Source organism: Lemur catta, chromosome 11 (genome assembly GCF_020740605.2).
Source record: "Lemur catta isolate mLemCat1 chromosome 11, mLemCat1.pri, whole genome shotgun sequence".
NCBI lineage: Eukaryota > Metazoa > Chordata > Mammalia > Primates > Lemuridae > Lemur > Lemur catta.
The window spans coordinates 12,924,478-12,949,194 of NC_059138.1; the positions used below are offsets into that span (position 1 = coordinate 12,924,478).

Sequence of the window (24,717 nt, forward strand, 5' to 3'; positions counted from 1 at the left end):
GGTTCTTGCTCTGTTGCTTGAGCTAGAGTGCAGTGGCACAATCATAGCTCACCGCAGCCTCGAACTTCTGGGCTCAAGCCATCCTTCTGCCTCAGCCTTTCCAGTGGCTGGGACTACAGGCATGCACCAACATGCCCAGCTAAAGTTTTCTATTTTTTGTAGAGATGGGGTCTCACTCTTGTTCAGGCTGGTCTGAAACTCCTGGCCTCAAGCAATCCTCCTACCTCTATGCCTTGCCTGATTTCTCTTTTTATTGGGCCTCAGTTTCCCAAAGTAGGATTATCCCAACTAAATTAAATAACAAACATAAAGTTCCTTTCACTTAGTAAATGCATAATAAATGTTGGTTTCTGTACTTACCCCCAAATAGAAGGTGAGCACAAACTGCCCCATGTTCGTGGCTGATTAAAATGCTGAAATTACAGCAGAGATGGAGCCTGTAAGAAGTGGCTGGGGAGAAGTGTAGACTTGGGAGAATTCGGGGAAACGGATCAGGGCTTGCCAGGGAAGGGGCCACAGGTCAGACCAAGGCTAGACACAGATGTTGCAAATTGAAACTGGGTTCAAAGTGAATATCATGGAATCTAGAGGAATAAGTAGTGTGCTTGAGGATGGAGATGAGAAATGAGAAGTATATGGAACTAGGCCCTCAGATGGGCTCAGCGTGTGCTAGGTATGACTCTTCCTATGGACATGAGTGTCTTGGAAAGGCTTGGCAAAGTCTGGACACTTGGGGTTCCAGGCGGAGGGGTCCCCAGCCACCTGGCTGCCTTTAGTTATTTAGAAGAAGTGCTGACCTCAGGGACCTTGGAAGTGCCACACTTCTCGGCTAGGACAGGACAGGCTCAGGGTAAAAACGACCAATCCTGCATTTCCCAGTGACCTGCCAAGGTGCTGTAGACTTGGCTACAAGTTCAGGGTACCTGGACTGGAACTAAAGGGAAAGCAAAGATTCTTAATTCCTTCTGACTAACAGTCGTAAAATGTCTCAGAGCCAGAGGGCAGAACCTGTCCAGCAGTGGGGTGTTTCAGCATGGTCATTTTCAGCTCAATATCAAGAACATTAATGGCAATGGCTGTCTAAACAATGAAGTGAGATGAGGTAGTGAGGCACATGCATCTGGGCAAGCTATGATGGTGGCAGGGTTAGCGGGGTGGATTCTGCTTTGGGCTGGAGAAGATTACCTTTAGAAGGCCCTCCCGGCTGTAAGAGACTCTTCAGGTTCCTCCTCCCATGGGGAGGTGGAGTGATAAGGTGGAGTCTTAGCCCAGCTGCTGAGGGTTCTGGATGGTGGGGGCTGTTGGAAGCAGTCATCTGAAACTGTAGTGCAGAACCCAAAAGCCAGCAGAGAGCTGAGGTCGGCCTTATCAAGGAGCACTAGAAACATGCTAAAAGCTGCGGTCACTGATTGGAGAAAGCAAGGAGAGGGCTTGCCTGGGAAAATGGCTGGAAGACAGCTGCCCCTGACCTCTCCAGGAAGGGAGGTACCTGGGAAGGCTGGCCAGGTTTCAAGGGCTCGGCCTGTGGCTGACAGTCATTGATTCTGTGAATTTTCTCGTGAGGTTCCACTGCTAGATCTGAAGGCAGTCCGGAGAGTTTCAGAAATGTTCTACACACAGACAACAGCATTTGAATAAGTGACTTTTAAAGATTAATTCTTAGAGAATAACTTTTACCTAGAAGTTTACATTTTCAAGAAATCATCAATTTCGTTAAGATCATTTTGCTTTTATGTTTACCAGTGACAAACAAACAAACAAAAATAGTGTCAACAGAAAATATTTAATATTTGGGAAATGAAAGAGAACTATTAAAAGAAAATTTTTAATTCACATTAGAAAAAAACAGAACAAGACTTGAATAAATAGATATTTTCTGTTCCAGAATCAGAAGATGTAATGAAGTTAAGATGACATACTTAATATCCAATCTAATTTATGGAGTTAATAGAATTTAGATTCCCAATATATTATTTTATGGAAATTGACAAAACTCTAATAAAATTTCTATAAAGAAAATAAGGTGAGCACACTAAAGAGTTTTTTTAAAAAGGAATAAGCCAATGATATGATAAATTACTCTGTTTATATGTAGAATATGATGGAAAGGACATTTAAATTCTGTGGTATTGGAGTCAAAGCAGAACAATAGATTTAAAAACAGAGTAGGGATTCTAATAGTTCTAAACTTGGTAAAAGGTTAGCATACAATGATCTAGGATGACAAAATAATAAGAAAGGAATTATATTTAATAGATGTTATATGGGTGGATATTCAACACTTATGTCCTCCCGTGACATCATTTGTCATAATAAGTTCCAGGCGTTTTAAAGAATTAATGTTGAAAATATCACTATTAAAAGTAAAACAAAATGATGTATTATAGTTATCCAGCTGTGGTGGATGAATTAACTTTGCAGGTGTTAAAGCAGTAGGCTAAATTATGAATGGCAGAGTGGGAGGACCTGATCATATAAAAATTCATCAGTAACAATCTTAATCAATTCTTAATAAAAAGGAAGAAATGCAAATCTCCTTGAAATGAACAAAGCTGGTAAAAATTAATATTAAAAATATAAAGAACAATTACAAATCTGTAGGTTAGTACCCATTCTCTACTAGATAAACAGTTAAACGATATGAACAAATAGTATATATAAGAGGAAATGTAAGCATCAAGCCAACATTTGGGAATATTTTCAGTCTTGCTAATAATAAAAGTGTGAACAAATGAAAGTATAAGTCTATTTCATACTTATTGAGGTAGTAAAGTGACAAAACTCAATGTTAAAGTGCTTGTGGGGAAATACACACACTCCCAGGTTGTTGGTATGTTTTCTGGAGAGCAGTAGATGAAAATGAAATACAAGTTCTCAGGAAAATTATTCTGTTCTTTGTGGCAATACTCCCAAAGGAGTAACTCTCAGGAAAATAATGTAAAAGAAGAAAGGTTATTTGTACAAAGATAATTGTAGCCACGCTATTTAAGTAGTAAAATTCTAGCCATTACCAACTACCTGACAACTTGATCATTGTGGTGCAAACTGGAACATATTAACATGTTATCATATTAATAACTACTAAAGCCATAAATCTAAGGACTTTGACAATATCATATGTAGCATATGTAAGTTAAAAAGTGGAATGAGTTTGTTATGCGGCTGTTGATAACTGTCAGGTTATATTTGTCTAACGAGAGTGTCAGTGATCTTTGGGTTTCTCAATGATCTAAATCAATACTTCTTAGACTTTAATGTGATTCAATCAAGCGTTCAGTCACCACATATGGCTTACATATTGGAAAGCTCTGATTATTCAACAATTGGAATTCTCCTGACTTCATTGTCAGTCCCTGGGTGTGTTATAATAATTCGTTCTTTGTTTATCAATACACAATCATTTTTAATAGATTGGCTTCAGTTTCTTTGCCAAATTTTTCCTCTTCTGACCTTTCTGAGCTATATACAAATTATAACTTAATGTATATTAGGGGAGATACTGTTTAAATAAGTATTATAATAATTTAAAGTCAGTTATGTATATAATTTGTGAAGAAAATACACTGCAAAAACACCCCCACCTAACTGTTTCATAAATTTATTTTATTAAAGTGTATTCTCTAAGCAGAACTGACCTGTGTTAGTTACCAAAGGATGTAGGCATCATTCTTTATTGACTGACAGTTTTATGGATGATTTCTTTTTCTTTACTTCTGTGAAGTAGAAACACTGACAATTGTCATGTTTTCTTCCAGGAATTTATGCAAATATTCTCATGAGGTTCTCTCAGCAGAGAACTTCAGAATCCTCAAAATGCATGAGCTCTCTGGACTTAACCAAGAGGAATTAGCAGTGCTCCTCCGACAAAGTGATCCTTTTTTTATGCCTGAGGTAAGTTACGATTTTTCAGTTTAAGAAGCAGGGAGAAAATATTGGCAATGTTGTGGCATGAACATGTTGGAGTAGGAACCAAAAAACTCAAAAGTTAGCGTCAGGGCTTTGTAGGTGGCAGTTAGGGCTGTTGCTGAGTGACCTAAGAGAGCCCAGCAATTTCTCTCCTATTTGAGGTTTCATAATAATTTGAGTCTGGAATGTCTCCACCAGGCTGCTGTGGAGTCCTGTGTGAGCAGGTATGAGCTGAAGAGGTAACAGTAGTAGGACGAATTGATGCTTTACATCAGGGTGGCTTCTTGGAAGAGGTGAGCTTTGAATTGAGGTTTGGAAGGTGACAGGGAAGATGATGGTACAGGCTAAGCTGTTGTAACAGAGACCCCCAAAATACAGTGATTCAAATAAAAGATAATTTTATTTCTCTATCACTTGATAGTCTAGCTCAGGGGTCAGCAATCTATAGAGGTCTGAGGAGCTGGTTTCTGGAGTTAGTATTGTTGGCATAAGTTTCTGGGCAAGAAAAGTCCCTAAAGGAGTGTTTTAACTTGGGGAGTAGGACGGTATTTTTTTCGTGGGGCTTTAGCAGGAGGGGGTCAGCCAGAGTTCAGCTAGTTTTAAGAACAGTTGCTCAGGGTGGCTTTCCACAGAGGGAGGAATTATCCCTGCAGATTAGCAGCCGTTGTTTGGGTAATTTGGACTTTATCAAAAGGGGTGAGGAGGGAGGGTGGGGCTAAGTTAAGTGTAGGGGGGCATGTAGAGAAACAGCTGCAGGCGGACGGTGGACAGGGAACGGAGGGCCACAGTGGAATGTTCTCAGTCACTTCGTTGGTTGCTTTGCATTCCTTCAGCTAAGATTTAGGAGTATCTGCAAATGTTAGGCACCGTGTTAAATACTGGAGGCAGCCGTGGGCCAGATACACTCTCTGCCCTAAAACACTTAAAATATTCACACTTTTTCACTTTGCTTTGACCTATGAGAACATAAAAACATCAGGTAAACCTGACTTCCTGGTATATAAACTTGTAAAATTGCAGTGTACTTATTAAAGGAAAAAGTGCTTTCATTTATTCTGGCCCAATTAAGGCAGGAACATTCTTGCTTAAACATGGGTATAGTAATAGGAATGTTAATGTTACCAAAGCATCATTTATGGAGTTGCTAATTGTTGTTTTTTGCTACAGCCTCTAGGAGGTGCTTCAGAATCACCTGGAGGGTTTGTTAAAATACAGATTGTTGGGGCCACCTCTGGTGGTTCCGACTCTAGATACCGGGAAGGGCCTGAGGAGTTGTGTTTCTAAGTTTCCAGGTGGTGCCATGGATGGTGCTGGTCTAGAATCTGGACGACAGACTCTATAGCAATTACGACTATCTATTTGAATCGGGTTTTGGAAGGTGTCTACGTAGCTAAATCATTGTTACTGGAGTCTGAATCCATAGCTTTGCCATCTAGACACATCGCCGTGAACCACGTTGATCTGGTTTTCTCAGAATCTATTGAAACAGCTTATAAATGTTTTAATCTTTAAAATCTGAAATTCAAGTTTCTTACTAATTATATTGATTTCCTCATTTCTTGGTTCAGATATTTGCATCACACTTTATATTTTGCACAAAACATTCACGTATTTTGTTATTTGGTCTGCTGAACAGCTTTGTTTAGGTAAACAGAGCAAATATTTTCATCCTGTTACATCAAATGAAAAAGAGGCAGGGAGTAGGTAAGTGGGTCCCCTGAGGTCACATAGCTGCTTCCAGGCCCTCAGACTGTAAAACCAGCATCTTCCAGTCCTGCCTCATATGGCCTGACCTCCATGACAGTATTCCTTCTGCCCTCTTTTCACTAGGAACTACATATACGTAGAGCTAGATATGTAGATGTATCTATTTAGATAGAGATATGAAAATCATCTTCTTTCATTGATCTTTTGAGAAACTTCACATTCTGCCTAGCAGAGTCTAAATTCTGGATTTCCAAACAGTTGTAGGTCAGACCCACATGTTCTTGTAATTGCTAAGTGAGTTGATATCCAAAAATAAGTCTTCTTTTTTTGAGTTCCTTTATAATGTAGGGCTCACTTTGGGTCCCGTTTGTAGATAGCCATCTTATTTTGATTTTCCAAGAGTTATCAAATTCTTCAGTATCTTTTAGTCAGTCTGCAGGCCTCTTCTGCCTCTAATAAATCACCAATTGAATACAACTCATCAGAGATTGTGGGATATATGTGTATTTTTTTTTCCTTCGGTGTATCTCTGCTAGCTTCAGAAATTTTTGTGCACTCGAGCCGTCCTTAATGAATTTTTGCCAGGTATAAAAAGTGTTTTGTCTTTGGCTATCGTTGCTCCCTCCTGCAGATATGCAAAAGTTATAAGGGAGAGGGTCGGAGGCAGATTTGTAGCCAGCAGCCTGGGTGTGACAGACTCCACATCTGTGACCACTTCACCCGAGGGAATTGTGGTTACCTCAACTGTCTCAAGTCCCACAACCTGATGGACAGAAAGGTGCTGACGATCATGAGGGAACACGGGCTGGACGCAGACGTGGTCCAAAGCATCCAAGACATCTGCAACAACAAGCACATGCGGAAGAATCGCCCCGGGTCGAGAGGTAAATGCTTTTTCCTTTTTAATTGTGTGAACTTTCAAATAAACAGAAATTACAAGGAAAGAAAAACTTGACCTATAATCGCTCTACTTTATCACATAAAACTGTCTTCATTTTCCCTTCCAAACCTTGCCCATAAGCATAGACCATTTTATGTTATCATAATCAGAGCATATATGTCACTCTACAATTCGATCTTCATACTTAGCACTATTTCCTCCCAGATTAAAAAAAAATGTTTATCATTTTTCTAACAGCTAATTGATAAGGCTTTTTTTTTTGAGGGAAAGAAACATAAAATTTTTTTAGATTCCCCAATTGCTAACATTTTGTCTCAATTGCTTTCTCTCTTTTTTCTGTATTTATATACATGCACACATGTGACATATTTGTGCTTAAAGCATTTGATGCATGCAGACATCATGACACTTCACACCTGAATATATCAGCATGCATCTCCGAAGAACAAGGCTGTCTCTTACATAACCATAATACAATTAATACACAAAATTTAGCATTAATGCAAAACTGTATACAATTTAATTTATAGTCCTCAGTGCCATTTCTTTAAGAAATTATTTCTTAAATTAATGGTAAATGGTACAAAAGTGATAAAATATACATAGCATAAAATTTACCATTTCAACCATTTTTAAGTGTAAAAATTCAGTGGCATTAAGTGCATTCACATTGTTGTACTACCATCATCATCATCCATCTTCAGAACTTTTTCATCTTCTCAAATTGAAACTCCATACCTATTAAACACTAACTCCTCATTCCCCCCTCCCCCCAGAAAGTAGCAGAACTCACACGTTCTGATTCCATAGCTAATGTTTTTTCTCCACACCACAGTGGTCTCTGAACAGGGGAGCGTCTGGAGGGATGGGTTTTGGTGTAGTTTCTCAATGTCAATGCATTATGTATGAGAGAGATCCAGCCGGGCGAGGTGGCTCACGCCTGTAATCCTAGCACTCTGGGAGGCCGAGGCGGGAGGATTGCTCGAGGACAGGAGTTCGAGACCAGCCTGAGCAAGAAGCGAGACCCCGTCTCTACTAAAAATAGAAAGAAATTAGCTGGACAACTAAAAATATATAGAAAAAATTAGCTGGGCATGGTGGTGCATGCCTGTAGTCCCAGCTACTCGGGAGGCTGAGGCAGGAGGATCGCTTGAGCCTGGGAGTTTGAGGTTGCTGTAAGCTAGGCTGATGCTACAGCACTCTAGCCCAGGTAACAGAGTGAGACTCTATCTCAAAAACAAAAACAAAAACAAAGGAGGGTGTCGTCTGTTATAGTACCACTGCTGCCTGGGTTTGCAAGAGAAAAGATTTCTCTTCTACACACAGTAGCACAACTCACACACACACACACACACACACACATGAGCAGAGGCACACTTCACATGCACACACCACATATGCACACATGTCTTACACACAGACATGCACATTGATAACTTAAATAGTAAGTGACTGAAACCTAGAGTCCTGCTCAGATGGGGTTTATTATGTCACAGTCTAAGGACGCACCCAGGATAAGCACAGGCCAAGAATGAATCTTTCTGCTTCATAAAATTCTTCACATCTTCTACACAGGCCACAAGGCCCTGGGGCATTGAAAGGAGAGGGCACACAGAAGAGAAGGGGACCAGGGAGAGGTAGGCAGTGAGGCAAGTGGTTACATTCTTGGGAGGCTCTAATGAGTGCTCAGTGCATCTACAATCTACATAAGATAAGGTGAACATTCAAAAAGGGAGCAGAGGGAAAGAAAGTCAATGCTGCAGCCTTCACAGTCGGCAGAGGAGTGGCTGGTCGAATCTGTCCTTCGTTCACATCTGTGGAGATAAACTTGCGATGACTTGGTCAGTGTAAAACTTAGAACTCAGGAGCAAGGATTTATTTGGGTTGTAGCTGTAAGGTTGTAATTGGCATGTGCGTTTTATAGAGGCCATATGCCCTGAAAGGTTTTAGGGCTAACAAGGCAGTTCCTGGGGGGCAAAGGACCTTTGCTGTTGTGGGACCGGCTTGTACGTGAAGCACAGCTATTCGTTTTGGGCAGAGGATGGCAGTGCTACGTGATTCAGTTCTCAGGCTTGGTCTTCCTTTTGGCATTATGAGTTTTGAGGGTCCCGAGATTTTATTTTTCCTTTACAGCACCTTCCACACATACCCTCAGTGTACGTGCACACACACACACACACACACACACATACAACATTGCACACACTCCTCACACACACGCACACACACACCCTTGCCTCTTCCTTCCACCCTGCTTCCGGGAGGGTGTGACTCATCGAGTTTCTAGCCAGAAGCCAATTCCCTCCAGGCCACTGCTTTGTCGCTTTTGACTCTTGATATTACACTTGAGAATTGGGGCTGGGGGGAGGGCTAGAGAAAGAAATCTGGAAAAATTTCTAGCTTAAATACAATCAGACCTTTAGAATGTAGTTTCATTTTCTGTTTAAGTATTGTGAATCCTTAAATTGTCAGGTACCCATATTACAATACAGGCAAAATTGAAATGATTTTTGGAAAATCTTCCCTGATTTGCCCTAGTCTGTCTCTCCATTCACCATAGTGGTGAACGTTGACTTGGAACGGGGGATAGTGGACACCCCCACCTAAGAGTTTTGGGGTTTGGGGACTACATCGCAGTCCTAGAGAAGAAGCTAGAAGAGAACCAGGGTCCAACTCTTACCCTAGGCCATGGAATGATGTTCTCTGCTTTGCTAGCAGAATGTCAAGATTCTGTCATGGGAGTAACCACCCATCCTCAAGATTTTTCACACACCAGGTTAGGACAAGTAATTTGGTAGAACTTGAGTAGCAAAGGTGGAAAGGCTAAGAGGAAGAATGGTGGTAGGAACTCAATCACGTTAAGTCTAATTTGCATTATTTCCTTTCGTTTTGATTTTCTTTTTTTTTTTTTTCCTAGCTCCTTCCTCACATCGTAGAGCTGGGCCATACAGAGCTAGAAGCAAAAGTAGAGAGCGATTCTTTCAGGGCAGCCAGGAATTTCTGCCATCTGCTGCAGCTTCTGCTGAAAGGTCCTCCACGCCCAGTCCAGAGCCGATGGGCCGCAGGGCTCCCGGGGATGACGTGCCTGTGGATGGTCTCACCCACAAGTTCACCTATCTGGGGACTCGGGATTGCGCTCAGCCCTCCTCAGCCTCCGCTAAGGCTACCGATCTTGGAGGAGCAGGTAAGGGCGGGGCAAGCCAGAGGTTTTCAGAGAATGGTAGTCCCAAAGGCCTCTTTTATGGGAATCAAGGCAACACTTACCTTGTTTCTGATTCAACACCAGCCTCCAACTGGAAGGACTCCACACCCTGGCCGAAGGACCAAGGCACTGGGAACGAGAGTGTGTTTTCTCCAATTCTAACTGCCACCCGCTCTCCTCTCGGTTCTGCACAAACGCCTGAATCTGTGACCACCGGAAAGAGCACAGGCATGCTTTACTCCGACCTGAGGGACGTCGAGGGCAGAAGTGGAACTCAACATATGCAGCACGTTCCTCTTTTTAATAATAATGCTGATGGAGGGGCCACTGGTGTAACTTCTGCAAGATATTTCAATTACAACAGCACAACCAACGGTCAGAGAGAAACATCACTACCTAGGAATCGGGACACTGGACCTACTTTCCGGGATCTCCAGACCACTGGCAAAATTACAGAAGGTGATAATGTAGGAGTGGCATTTGTTAACGGTAAATACGGAGGGAAGACGTTTTCGGCTGGTAAAACTGTCCACAATGCACCAAATGGCTCTAGTGAAATTACGGATAAAACTACTAATATAGTAATAGAAAAAACTGGTGCCACTGGTTTTGGCTTAAAAACAGCAGTCATTGGGGAAAAAGATGTATTATGCTCTGGAAGTCAGAGTCTGAGAAGCCAGGTCCCGGCCACACGTGGAGAAACCACTGCCCCTGCACTAGTCAGCACCCTGCTTCAGTCACCTTCCTCAAACAACAGAGCTGCAGCCTGTGGGACCCTTGGCCAGAACTCCACCCAAGTCCCTGTTCCCCCTGCCAGTGAGTCCACAAGGAGGACCCCAGGCTCTGCTCAGCGTAAGTCAAGGAGAGACTTGAGTGTGCAGCAGGGTGGCTGTGGCTGGTGGTTTCTCCTTGGATGTTCCACTGCAGCTCTTAAAGGGCATAGAGTTAGAGGGTTCTGGTTAAGGGATGGTGCCGGAGAGGAGGCTGACTTGTGAAGACGGGAAAGGACCAACCAGTAGAACCACACATGGAATAAGTTGCTACATTTATTGACAGTAGGAATAGTTTGACTATGGTTTAAGAAAGAAACATAGCTGTCACATGACTCTAATGTCCGTATTTCATCTCAGGGAAAGGCTGTCTAGACACTCAGGAGCATGAATCACAGGTGTTGTCTTGCACATGGGCCCTGTTTCAGATAGTCTTTCCCACTGTGAGACCAGGTGTCTTGATTTTGGGTTTAAACATTAATATCATCTTACATGCATCTGCTTCTGTCTTATAGATTCCATATCTGATGTTGCAGATACCAAGTCTTCTAGGGTGCATGATCCTAGCTTAGAGAACATTTGTCTTGACCATCTGCATGGGAGATGTCAACTCAATGGTGAGTAAAATAAGGATTTTTCTATAAGTTTCTACCTTTTGACCATTTAAATAATGCTGCTATAGGCCAGGTGTGGTGGCTCATGCCTGTAATCCCAGCACTTTGGGAGGCTGAGATAGGAGGATTGCTTAAGGCCAAGAGTATGAGACCAGCCTGGGCAACATAGGAAGACTCCTTCTCTAAAAAAGAAAAAAAAATTTTAATAGTTGGCCGGGTGTGGAGGCTCGCACCTGTAGTTCCAGCTCCTGGGGAGACTGAGGCAGGAAGATCGCTTGAGCCCAGGAGTTTGAGGCTGCAGTGAGCTGTGATTGCACCACTGCATTCCAGTCTGGGGAACAGAGTGAGACCCTGTCTCTTAAAAAATATATATATATATATAAAGATGTTGCTATGAACATGTGTGTGCAGATGTCTGCTCAAAACTGTGCTTTCAGTTGTTTTGGGTATATACCCAGAGGTGGAATCGCTGGATCGTATAGTACTTCTATGATTCATTTTTTGAGGAACTGTTTTCCGTAGTGGCTGTACCACTTTTCATTCCCACCGGCAATGCTGAAGAGTTCGAATTTCTCCCCATACTCATCAACACTTGTTATTTTTCTGTATTTGTTTATTTTTGACAGCAGCCATTCTAGTGAGTGTGAGGTATGGACTATGATGCGTGGTTGTGTACTTTTGAATCAGCCAAGTTTTAAGCAGTGCCACTCTGTGGGTTTCGCCGTGGTCTCTGAACCTGCCTGTTTATGTTTTAAAGTAATCACATATCTTTTTGAAAATCTCTAAGCGATTTAAATATAACACAAATGTTGAAAAACAAAACTACTTTCTGTCTTCCTGTATTATGGGCTTATGACATTAATTTGCTATTCAGCCAGCATTTCTGTAATGACCATCTTTTATGTGCCCGGCCCTATGCCAGATATGCAAGGGGGATGTAAGCTAAACAACGATGCACCCTTTTCGTTAGTGAGTTTGTAATTAAGGTGAGGCATCAAAACATCTGCAAATGAGAAAACTGCATAAAGCAAAAACATAAGTAACAAAGCCCACGCTGGGTGTTGGGTCTTGGCTAAGAGAATACAAAATACAAGTCTAATGAGAGTGGAGTGAGGTTAGTTGGGGGAATCTTTCTGGAAAAGATGAATTATAGGCCAGGGCTTCAAAGAAATACAGGCTGCTGCCTATGCCGCAGAGCATTTTATCTTAATATATACACTTGAGGGGTGCAGAAAGGATAACTGTAAATCTCTAATGACCTCGGATTTCCATGTTGGTAAAGTGACTTTTTGGGGAGTGGGGAATTTTAGTTTTCTGATGAGTGTCCGAGGGTACTAAGGGAACCTGGACAGTAGATATGGGGGAGGGGAGCATGAGCGAAGGTAGAGATAGGAGCTGTCTGGCAGGGCGGGGAAGATAGGCCAGGATGGGGAAAGCTGGCAGTGAACTTGGTTGAATTGATTAGAATCCTCGAGGAAAGGGCCCTCAGATCCCTCTGTCTTTGTAGGGAGCTGCGATAAAGACCACTTCCACCTGCCTTACCGGTGGCAGAAGCTCAGAGAAAAGAAGTGGGAAGACTTCGAGTCCATGGAGAAGATTGAGGAGGCCTATTGTGACCCCCAAAACCATGTGTAAGTTGATGGCTGTACTCTAGCTTTTGAGATCCACATCATCATCAAAAGAGAGCATAGTGCTAGGCTTATGTGAAAAGAAAATACACTTTTGTTTCAGAATCCCATTCAAGTATGACAGCTCTTGAGATGAAAATGACAAATTCCTACTGAGTTAATGAAGAAAAAACACAGCTGGGCTGGTTTGCAGTTGCTAACTGCAGTTGCACTGAACCTGGCTAATACTAGGGATTCTGGGGATATTTGCCGACTCAAAGGAAATAAATAGTGCCGTGATTGTTTATTTGATATATGTCAGTGTGTCCTGCAGAAAAACACAACGCAGAGATCGGTTTGTATTCTTATCAGTTCATCACAGAACTGTTAAAAGTACTGAATGATTTAGGACAAAAGAGCCTTTGGCTTAACCTCATAATTTTAGAACATGATTCGAGTAATTTCATATAGTTCTAGTGCAGAATTTTGTTGTATAGTTTAGCATTTTATACCTTCCTTATGTTTGCTATTTTTCTGTATCCTGGAGGCATTTAAGAGGATACCTTACATTTCTGCTTCTGGTAGAGCTGAAATGGGTGATACCACAAGACCATTTTTACCTATGATGTGTAGGGATACAAGATGCATTTCAGGCATGAGCCAGGCGCAGTGGCTGATGCTTGTAATCCCAGTACTTTCAGAGGCCGTGGCAGGATTGCTTGAGGCCAGGAGTTGTAGACCAGACTGGGCAACATAGCAAGACCCCATCTCTACAAAAAATTAAAAAATAAAATTAGCCAAGTGTGGCAACACATGGCTGTAGTCCCAGCTACTAGGGAGGCTAAGGTGGAAGAATCACTTGAGCCTAGGAGTTTGGGCTATAGCCCGCTATGCCGATGGGTGTCTGTGCTAAGTTCTGCATCAATATGGTGACCTCTGGGGAGCGGGGGACCATCAGGTTGCCTAAGGAGGGATGAACCAGCCCAGGTTGGAAATGGAGGTCAAAACTCCTGTGCTGATAGCCGCTGCACTCCAGCTTGGGCAACACAGGGACATGCTGTCTCTTAAAAAATGCAACCTAATTTTACAAGGAATTTCTTTAGGGGGAAATTTACATATTTTTCATCATATGTGAACTTAGTGAATTTTTGGTGAAGATTCTGTGTTGCTGCGTTTTGCCACTAGAGGGTGACATGAGCTATTTTTTTGTTTCTAGGTATATAGTTCCCTCACCCTACCCAGGTAAATGTAGAGCAGTGTTTCTCAGCCTCAGCACATTGACATGTGGGGCCAGATCATTGTTTGTTGTGGGGCTGTTTAGCAGTATTCCTGGCCTCTGTCCCCTAGATGCCAGGAAGCACTATTCCCCTATGGGCCCCTGCCAAGTTGTTGTGGTAACCAAAAATGTCTTCAGATGTTGTCACACGTCCCCTGGGGCAAAATCATTCCTCACTGAGAACCACTGATCTAATAGGTCTTTGTTAGAGCAGCAATTCTCAAACTTTTTGGTATCAGGGTACCTCAACACCTCAAAATGTATTGAGGATCCCAAAGAATTTCTGTTTATGTGGATTATAGCTGTCGATATTTACCATATTAAAAATTAAAACTGAAAATTTACATATTGATTCCTCTAAAAATAAAAATAATAAACTTGTTATATGTTAACATAAATAACATATTTTATATAACTATATTTAATACTGTGTACCTATTCGTGTATATCCATTTAATATACATACTCATGTATATAACTCTTTCTCTACATATAGGGAACTATAAAATAACTGTTTTCCAAAACAAAAAATTTATTGAGACATTGTTTTATATTTTTGCGAATCTCTTTAACCGGCCTTAATAGAAGACAACTAGATTCTCAAATCTGCTCCTTTATTCAATCTGTTGTGAAATCATATAGCATGTAGCCTCAGGAAAATGCCATTGTGCACTCATGAGAGAATGAAAATGAAAAAGGCAAATAATATTATCATGAAAATAACTTTGACCTTGTTGATTCTCTGAAAGGGTCTTGGAAAACATTTTGATAACTATTACATATTAATAAATAATTATTAAACCTGACCTACTGTGACTGTCTAAGTCACTTTCTGACATTGAGTCAATCAGTTGTTTCGTGGGCACAGTTTTATTTTGAGTTTTTTTTTTTTTTTTTTTTGAGGGAAGAATACATTTTGTGACACTGCGAAAGATGCAGCGCTGGCGAGTCACTTGTCTCTCCGTCTTTCAGTTTTTCTTTTCTGTGTAAGACTTGGAGCTGCATAAAGAAAATCGGAAGATGCTTGTTAGCCCTAAAGTCTCCTTCGGGAAGACCAGATAGTAGAAAACAAAGGCCGATGAAACATTGTGTTAACTTTATACTTTCCTCCTTCAGCTTTTCTGTAGCAGAAGGCACAATCAATTTCCAGGAAATGATGTGTGGTTCCATGCGCATCCGACGCATGTCCACTCCCGCATCTGTCACAAAGCCAGTTGACTCTGTCTTTACCACCAAATGGATCTGGTATTGGAAGAATGAATATGGCAAGTGGATTCCCTACGGGGAAGAGGTGAGTATCATTCCTCCTTGTGGGAGGCTCTTGTTTAAACTTGCCAATTTAAAAAGAAAACTATTGATAAAATGTCTGAAGCCTCCATGGTTGCCCGTCGTGTGTGGATGTAGTGGAGGAAATGATGTTTTTTTACTTTACACACAGCCATATTTGTATTTTACAGCAAGCATTCACTCCAATTGCAATCACAAACAAGAACATGTATGAATTATTTTTAAGTAAACTTTGAGACATGAGTCAGCGGTATATGCCTCTTTCTTCACCATCAGAGATGGAGGTGGAGCCTGGGATAGTTTTCTGTGTATTAAGACATAAATGTATAGAGGCTCCTGCTTTGAGCCACGAAAGAGGGCGAGAGTGAGAAGTTATAATACCGTATAGGTGATGGGATGGTTAATTGTACTAGGGGATGTGTTAATTCACTCAAGCAATGAAACCACATCTGATACAGGTGGTCACCAGTATTCAGTCAGGGTCTGGGTTCAGATGGATTTAAAGGATTAGAACTAGAAGACTCTAGGCTGACCCACAGAGGGGACAGAGTAACAGGGGATAGAAGTTTAGATAAGCAGAGCTTCTGCCATTCTAAGTGTCCCTGCCTCCCTTTGATTCATAGGATTAAAGAGGGAAGGAGGGAAAGAGAGAGAGAGAGAAAGCGCTTAAAGTAGGTAATGAAATCAGATGACAAAGAGAAAATAAAAGCAATAGATGGAAATGAAGTCAAAGATAAAGTAGGGACAAGGGAATGCCCACATGAGGTTCTGCATAGTTACAAGTCAATAGGCTATAAATGTGGCTCTGAGCTGCCTAGCTGCCAAAGCAAACAAAGAAACACAGTCTGTTACAAGATCCTCTGCGCTTCTATGGCAAAAACACACCAGCTGCTCAGGAGAGCAGCTTTTTTCTGTTGGTGGGGCTTGAGAAAAACACCTCCAACGTACGTGCTGGTGAGTGGGGTCCTCGACAATAAACAGCCCTGCCATCAATTCAGTGGCATAGTGGTTCCCACCTGTGTTAGCAGCAGCTACGTTTTGTCAAACAATCTTTCAAAGAACCTAAACGAGCAAACTAGAGTAAAGCAGAGCTGCCCTGTTGCAATAGGATGGGGGCTGAGCCCAATCTCCTGGTCCCCTTCCTTGGTCTCACCTCTCGCCCTTAGTGGCCCATGTAGCATCTCTGCAGAACAGAGTTCTGTTGAACAGTGTGTGACAACTCCTGTGTTGTTGAACTTTGCACAGATTCTTATTTTTAAGCCAAGGATGATATAGACTAAGTGGTCTTGTGAGACACCTGTGGAAATAGAAGTAATAAGCCTAAATTAATTAGCCTTGGTTAATATGAAAATATAGATCTCAATGGTTCTTACATCAAATATTTGCAATTTTCAGTAAGATAAGGGAGAAGGGTTGGAAAACGTTTGCATTCTAGTGACATCAGGGTTCCAGGAACCAGAAAGAACTATCACTAGGGAATAGATGGTATTTAAATTTAAATTTATACAAGTTCTGTTGAACTTCTAGGGAAATATGTACAAACAAACTTTGTTAGACTAATCCTTATTCTTCTACCCAATGTAACAACCTTAGCCCAAGCCCCTTTCCCTCGTGACATTTTTATAATTTACTACTTAAGTCTAATTCAGTGTAAGTGTTCATCTCTAACTTCATCTTTGAGTCTTCATTTCCTTATGTATTCAATAAATCTGTATGCTTTTTTCCTGTTGATCTGTCTTCTGTCAGTTTAATTCTAAGGCCCAGCCAAAAAGCTCTAAAAGGGTAGAGGTAAAACTTTGCCTCCCCTACACTACCACATAGGATAGCACAGAGAACATTTCCGTCATCATGGAACGTTCTAGCGAACAGCTCTGGTCCAGACTTCAAGCCTTGCTAGTCAAAGTGAGGTTCACAGAGCAGCAGCATGAGCATCGCCCGGGAGCTGGTTGAAGCACAGAATCTAAAATCCTTCCCCCGTTTCCCCGAATCATGTCTGTACTTTACTAAGATCCCTGGGTGACTCACATGCATGTCAAAATTTGAAAGTCTCTGGCCTTTTAAGCCAGGAACAGGATGGGTTCTACAGACCTGAGCAGGCAGCTGATGGACACAGGACTTCAGTTATAGGGGTGGGAAATTGGGGGCGGGGATTCAGCTAGGGGTCAAACAGGGTATACAGAGGTGACAGAGCTGCCCCACCCCACCCTGTGCCCAAAGATGTTTGCCCACTTCAGCTGCTGTTGGGGCCCGAGGAGGGCATATGGCTTACCAGGCGTCTAATCGTGGCAGCGATCTCTTTTACAATCACTCTGGGAGATACTGTCCCTGAAGCTGTTGTAGCAAACATCTTCATGGTATGACTTAATTGTTGGATGCTGTAGGTTAGAAAGTTCTGCTAAAGTCTACCTCCTTGTCCCTTCTACCCTTTCTCTGGTTCCACTTCCTGAAATACGTCCAAGTTTATTCCTGCTTTGGGCTGTATGCAGATATTTGAACACAGCTTTCTGCTCCAACCATGCTCTGCTCCAGGCTAAAGAGACCCAGCTCAGGCCCTTCCCCATCTAGGACATTGTCCCTGGGTGCTTTCATTCTGGTGCCCTCCTCTATATCCAGCACGCATTTCCATTAGGGAAGGGGAAGGAGGGTAGGTATAGCTGAAAGCCGGAGTCTGGAATGCCATTAAAAGGCTGCCAGCAGGATTTTGCTGTCATTACTTCCTCCATTCTAGATCACAAGAAACAATGTCTTCTCACCATTAAATATTGGGAACCCCTACTCTTCAGGGCTTACATCTAGTCTGCCCTGGTCAGCTGCTCTGGCCATAGAGTGAGGACAGTGGAACAGTGGCCTAGCCTGCCCCCTTGCTAGAATCAACACACTTCTATTTTACCACCCATTGTGTTGTTTGGACGCTTTTTGTATGCCTTGAGACCAGAGATTATATCTTTACATTTAGGGGATATTTATTATTCACTCCTTTCATTATAGCTCCAGTCCATGGCAAATCCAAGTGCATTTTCAGTGTAGGTGACTGGCTTGGTCAATTTTAGGTACTTACTCTGGTTGAAGGCAGAAGGGAGGGTTAGATCATTTCTATTTGGACACCAGTACATCTGTTGGAGCTTGGACAAGGAGCAGGAGGTCTTCCTTTACTTGCTTTTACTACAACTCTAGACTGTGCTATGCTGGAATAGCCCACAATGCTCTATTTCATGCAAGCCTCAAATGTCAGATTCTGTTAGGTAGCAAGTGCAGTCACGGCTTTACAGGAGAGGGGGTGCAAGTTGCTGTGTACACTTGGCTCATATTTTATGGATAGTGCAAAAAGGGTATTGCAAAAAGCTACATTCTTCAGGCATCCACAAAGTGTTTAGTCGGTTTCTGCAGGATAAACTACTCTCTTAGGCACCATGATGAAGAGGACCACAAAAGGTTGTGACATGGCCCCATCCTGGAAGCCTTACAGTCTGGTTTGGGGAGCAAGATGCACTTCTGTTCAAATCCCTTTGCTAAAATAAGAGCATATGAGATAAAACAGTAGAGGTGTCCTAAAAGCCTTCCCTGAAATCTTTACCTTTTTTTTTTCATTTTTTTTTTAATTAGAAAGACAACCAGAAAGGTTCGAACATTGACTCTTCATACCTGGAGTCTATCTATCAACAATGCCCAAGGGGAATTGTGGCGTTTCAGGCGGATTCACGGAACTATGAGCTGAGTTTCCAAGGTGAGTTTTTGTGTCTGGCAGTGTCGTTGAAATCTGGCACGTGGTATACACGTGGGAGTGGGAGCAGAGCAGATTTGCATTGCTACGCCTGTGGGCAGGGTTCTTTGGGGCAAGACAAGCAGTACCGTGGAGAGGAAGCCAGTGGACATCAGAAGACGCACGCTCTATAGCTCTGGCTCTGCAACCCTGGGAAGGACATCTGGCCTCTCCGGGCCCAGTTCTCCCAACCGTAAAATCAGGGGATTGAACTAAGTGGTCTTGGGGGTACTTTCAGCTCTGCCATTATAAGTTTTTGATGCTGGGTGGGCAACCTCCCAGGCTGAGGCAGAGTTTTCAGGTGATGATGACTGCAGTAGAGGCCTCTGGCCTTTGGGTGCCTTCAGGGTTTTAGAAACTTGCTGCTTCTCCTGGGCTTCATCATCTAGGTCAATGGTTTCATCCATTACATTGATTAAGACACTTTGCCTTCCACCATGTTTATTTCGGCCACTATGGAAAGGTCTTCCGGTTAGCTGCTACCAGTCTATCTGCTGTGCTTAGTTAGAAATCAGAGCAGAAACTGCCCTTCCTCTGAATGTACTGCCCCCTGGGCACAGCCCAGGAACTTCCTGCATGTGGTCAAATATTTGCCCTTTCAGCACCTTTCAGGTGCTTTGGAAGAGGTAAAGGAGAATTTCTCAGGTCCTGGAATTCCCCCAGGTGGTACCTGAGACAAATCTCAGTACTTGGGTCCTGTACCACTTAGTGTGTGTTAGGTAATGTAGCTTTTAAAAGGACCATTACATGAACTATTCTGAAAAGCAACCTGGGAATACTTGTCAAGCAACATTAAAATATGCTTGCTTTTTCATTTCCTCAGGAATCTTTCTTGGGAAATATTAATAATCCACTAGAAGAAGAAGGATAAAAAGCTATAGGCTTCTGGGAGGCCAAGGTGGGAGGATCGCTTAAGGTCAGGATTTTGAGACCAGCCTGAGCAAGAGCGAGACCCCATTTCTACTAAAAATAGAAATACATTATCTGGACAACTAAAAATATATACAGAAAAAATTAGCCGGGCATGGTGGCACATTCCTGTAAGTCTCAGCTACTCGGGAGGCTGAGGCAGAAGGATCACTTGAGCCCGGGAGTTTGAGGTTGCTGTGAGCTAGGCTGATGCCACGGCACTGTAGCCCGGGCAACAGAGCGAGACTCTATCTCAAAAAAAAAAAAAGCTATAGGCATTATCTTTATTGAAGCCTTATCTATACTAAAATATAGGAACAGCCTGTTTACTAGTAGGGTAGTGATTAAATAAATTAAGGTATTAAATTTCAGTGGAGTATTTGGTGGTTATTTTATGAAAACTAGGTAGTAAAAGCAAAATTTGATATTGTTAAATGACAAAGGTAGAACTCCCAATTTATGTTTATGCCTTTTCCTGTTTGTGTGTTATATTTAAAATGGGAAAATTTTCTTAAAAATAATTTCAGTGTGCAAATTGGCCCAATGTATGCATGTGGGCCAAGACTGGAAGGTAATAGAGAAAAATAAAAATCTGTTTTATTGGGTGGTGGAATTAAAAATGACTTCAATTTTTAGAAAAATTCTTTGATGATACTATATTGTTTTTTTCAGTTTAAAAGATTGGTGGAAAAATGAGAGCCAATATACTTTGTTCCTGAATCTGGAGCAATTTGGCCAGCTACTTTTGTTCACTTGGTTCATAGAAACCAGTTCAGAGCAGTTCGCAGTGTTCCAGATGTTTTTTTCTATTTCTAAACTAGACTGCAAGTGCATGCTCTTGTTCATCAAGCTCCTCTCTGAGTGCCAGCTATGTGCCGGGCACTGTTGTAGGTACCGGGGACACTGTAATGAAGTTGTTTTTTTGGAGCCTACATTCAAGAGGGTGGCAAGTGACAACGAACAAAGAAGCAAATCAGGCCATTTTAGAAACTGATAACAGCTGTGGAGAAAATGAAACCATGTCATGAAGCAGAGGAAGGAGGAGTCACTGGGAGGCGCTTAGGCATGCAGGGAGCAGCATGTGCACATGGGCCGGAGGGTTCTCCAGGGGAAGGAAGAGCCGGGGCTAATGCTGGAAGGTGCAGGCAAGCCTGAAGTCTCGCAGGACAGGAAGAAGGTCTGTACGAGATGAGAGCAGAGATAGAAACTTGGATATTTTATTAGACAGAAGCCGTGGGAAGATCATTGTGCATGATCTGATTTGTCTTTTTGTTTATGTCCATTTTGTATTACATCACCTTCGTTGAGGCATAATTAGCCCAGTAACATGCATCGATTTTTAGCATTCAGTTGGATGAGTATTGACATATGCATGTAACCCCACCACGCTAATCAAGACATAGAACATTTCCATCAACCCCAAAAGTTTCCTCCTGCCTCTTTGCAATCCGTCTCTCCACCTCCACCCCCATCACTCACACCCCCTCTTTCCCCATCACAGACCATTGCTGGTTTGCTTTCTGTCCATATAGATTAGTTTTACCTATTCTAGAACTTCATCTTAATAAACTTTTGCGGTATATGCACTGCATGTGGCTGAGTTCTTTCACTCAGGATAATTTTTTTTAGATTCGTCTGTGTTATTGCATATGTAGTAGTTCTTCCCCTTTTATTGCTGAGTAATGTCCATTGTAAGGATATACCATAGTTTATCCATTCACCAGCTGATGGACATTTAGGTTGTTTCCAGCTTTTGGTTATTATAATAATGCTACTGTGAACATTCATTTGCAAGTCTTTGTGTGCGTATAGGTTTTCATTTCTCTTGGGTAAATGCCTAGGAGTGGGATTGCTGCATCATATCGCTGCGCATGTGTAACTTTATAAGAAACTACCGAACGTGTTCCCCCAAGTGGTTGTGCCATTTTACTCTCTCACTAGCAATGTATGGTGATTTACTTTTTAAAGGGATCACCTTTACAGTTGGGACCTAGGTCTACAACATGTGTGAGTTGAAAATGATGTTTCACACTTGATGTCAAAAAAAGCCTTCAAGACATAGCTACCGAATTCCAACCCGTTATCACTGATGTCTGGTGGAGGGCGGCTTGCGTGGATGACGTCTCGTTATCTGGCTGCCCCAGCTCTCCTCTTTTACCATCTGACTTTGATTTAAAGATTAGATTAATTCCTCAATGTCCATTCGCCTCTTTGCTTTCTGAGTCTTCTGATAAGGGCGGTGAAGGATACACGTTTTTTATCATGAGCAATTTTCACTCAAAAGGATTTTCTCGTTTCATACACATACAGTTCAGTCATGAATATTTGTTGTGCAAATAGCCTCTGGAAAATAACAAGAAGTCATTTTCTAGGACTAATTCTTGATGCTGGTTGGTTTTATGTTTTCTGTCTAAAGGGATGGTTCAGACAAACAGAGCTTCCAAGACTCAAAAGGACGTCATCCGAAGGCCAAGGTTTGTATCTCCGTGGGCTGTGAAACATAAGGGAAGACGGCCCGAGTAAGTGTTCTGAAGCACTGTTTGCTGGGAGGTGCTTGGGATGTTCATGCCTTGGGCTCATCAAGTCACTCATGAACCTGGCCCCTGGCCCCTGGTTTCCTGAAAAGTTCCTGCTTGCATTGCACTGCAATTTCCTTTTGCGTTATCTATATTAATAAGGTGCTCGTTAAGCAGCATGGTGTGACTGAAAGAATACTAGCCCAGGAAACTAGTTTTTCCCTCTTATTCACAGGGGACTTTGGGCAGATCTCTTAAATACCCTGCATGACAGCTTCTCCAGCTGTGAATGGTTGGATAAATGTGGGGTGTCTAAGAAATAACCAAATGCACTGGGGTTCTGTTTGCTGTGGATTCTTTCATGTGCCTTTAGTTTTGCTGTGTGATTTACAGAGGATGGGAGGCTGAGACACAGAGAGAAAAAAAGGAATGAAGTAGGTGTGTGAGAAAGGGCTTTAGATAAAGAGAACATTGATTAAAGGAGATTTTTTTTTTTTTTTTTTTGAGACAGAGTCTCACTTTGTTGCCCGGGCTAGAGTGAGTGCCGTGGCGTCAGCCTAGCTCACAGCAACCTCAAACTCCTGGGCTTAAGCGATCCTACTGCCTCAGCCTCCCGAGTAGCTGGGACTACAGGCATGTGCCACCATGCCCGGCTAATTTTTTCTATATATATTTTAGTTGGCCAGATAATTTCTTTCTATTTTTAGTAGAGACGGGGTCTCGCTCTTGCTCAGGCTAGTCTCGAACTCCTGAGCTCAAACGATCCACTCGCCTTGGGCTCCCAGAGTGCTAGGATTACAGGCGTGAGCCACCGCGCCCGGCCAAAGGAGATTTTTTAAAGGAAATTTTGCTATGGGGATTTGTCGTAACTCTTCTCGTGAAACTCTCAGTAAAATCTACATTGTTCATGAACAACTTTTGGAGTTGGATTTTCCTGAGTTATGTGTGATCATGTAAAACAGGCTTCAAGACAGGTATAAAATCAAGGTGTCCTAATTCAGTTCTCTTGTCTGTAAGAATTCAAGGTATTTCATGAAAAAGGGAAATTACTAAAAGGATAAATAACTGTGAAGTAATGTGGAAAACAACTCTCAAGAATCCAAGAACAGGCACGGTGGCTCCTAGTACTCTGGGAGGCCGAGGCAGGAGGATAGCTTGAGCTCAGGAGTTTGAGATCAGCCTGAGCAGGAGCGAGACCCTGTCTCTACTAAAGATAGAAAAAATTAGCTGGGCAACTAAAAACAGAAAAAAATTAGCCGGGCATGGTGGCGTGTGCCTATTCCAAGCTACTCGGGAGGCTGAGGCAGGAGGATCGCTTGAGCCCAGGAGTTTGAGGTTGCTGTGAGCTAGGCTGACGCCACAGCACTCTAACCTGGGTGACAGAGCCAGACTCTGTCTCAAAAAAAAAAAAAAAAAAAAAAATCCAAGAACGGGACCTGAGCTGTATCAGGGTCTCAGGAATGGGAACAAGTTCCAGTTTGGCTTTAGAATTGGAGCAGCCTGGAGTGACGGATCCTTGCCTGTGGCCAGGCTAACAGCCTGGATCTGGATCGCCTAGGTTCAAATTCTACCCTGCTACTCATTAGCTATGTGGATTTGGACAAATTAATCACCCTGCACCTCCTCATCTATAAAATGGGCTTAATAATAGTGCCTTCCTCGAGGTTACTTGAGTGATACATTCCAGACATTCAGAACAGTAGCTAATTCATCAGGGTGTTCAGTGAATGTTAATTGCTCTTGCTAATATTATTTTTATTTCCCTGCTATGAACAGACTCAGCAACTGTATATAAGTTGACTTAATTTTAATTTGGAATTCCGATCTGCATATTCCCTCAGCCTTACCTTCTGCCACTAACTGCCTAATTTTCTCTGAATTTCTTAATTCGATTTCCCAAGAAATTAAGTCTGATTGGTCTAGCTATCTAAAGTCCCTTCCAGGATTTTTTTTTTTTTTTTTGAGAGAGAGTCTCACTCTGTTGCCCAGGCTAGAGTGCTGTGGCGTCAGCCTAGCTCACTGCAACCTCAGACTCCTGGGCTCAAGCGATTCTCCTGCCTCAGCATCCTGAGTAGCTGGGACTACAGGCATGCGCCACCATACCCGGCTAATTTTTTATATATATATATACATTTATATATATATATATATATATATATATTTTTTTTTTTTTTAGTTGTCCAGCTAATTTCTTTCTATTTTTTTAGTAGAGACAAGGTCTTGCTGTTGCTCAGGCTGGTCTTGAACTCCTGAGCTCAAATG

General features: G+C 42.2%; 1 protein-coding gene across 4 annotated transcripts in view; it reads left to right on the forward strand.

The window, feature by feature from the left end:
- Positions 1-24,717, forward strand: part of ZC3HAV1 (zinc finger CCCH-type containing, antiviral 1) — a 45,248-nt gene that overhangs the window by 11,928 nt on the left and 8,603 nt on the right. Inside the window, exons 2-10 of one of the 4 annotated variants that reach the window (XM_045565314.1) lie at positions 3,756-3,891; positions 6,245-6,497; positions 9,432-9,698; positions 9,801-10,568; positions 11,002-11,103; positions 12,608-12,731; positions 15,100-15,274; positions 18,874-18,994; positions 22,356-22,413. In XM_045565314.1, coding sequence (XP_045421270.1) covers positions 3,756-3,891; positions 6,245-6,497; positions 9,432-9,698; positions 9,801-10,568; positions 11,002-11,103; positions 12,608-12,731; positions 15,100-15,274; positions 18,874-18,994; positions 22,356-22,413 — 2,004 coding nt within the window. Of the gene's footprint in view, positions 1-3,755; positions 3,892-6,244; positions 6,498-9,431; positions 10,569-11,001; positions 11,104-12,607; positions 12,732-15,099; positions 15,275-18,873; positions 18,995-22,355; positions 22,414-24,717 lie in introns of all 4 variants that reach the window. The other 3 variants (XM_045565316.1, XM_045565313.1, XM_045565315.1) reach the window with 3 other exon arrangements.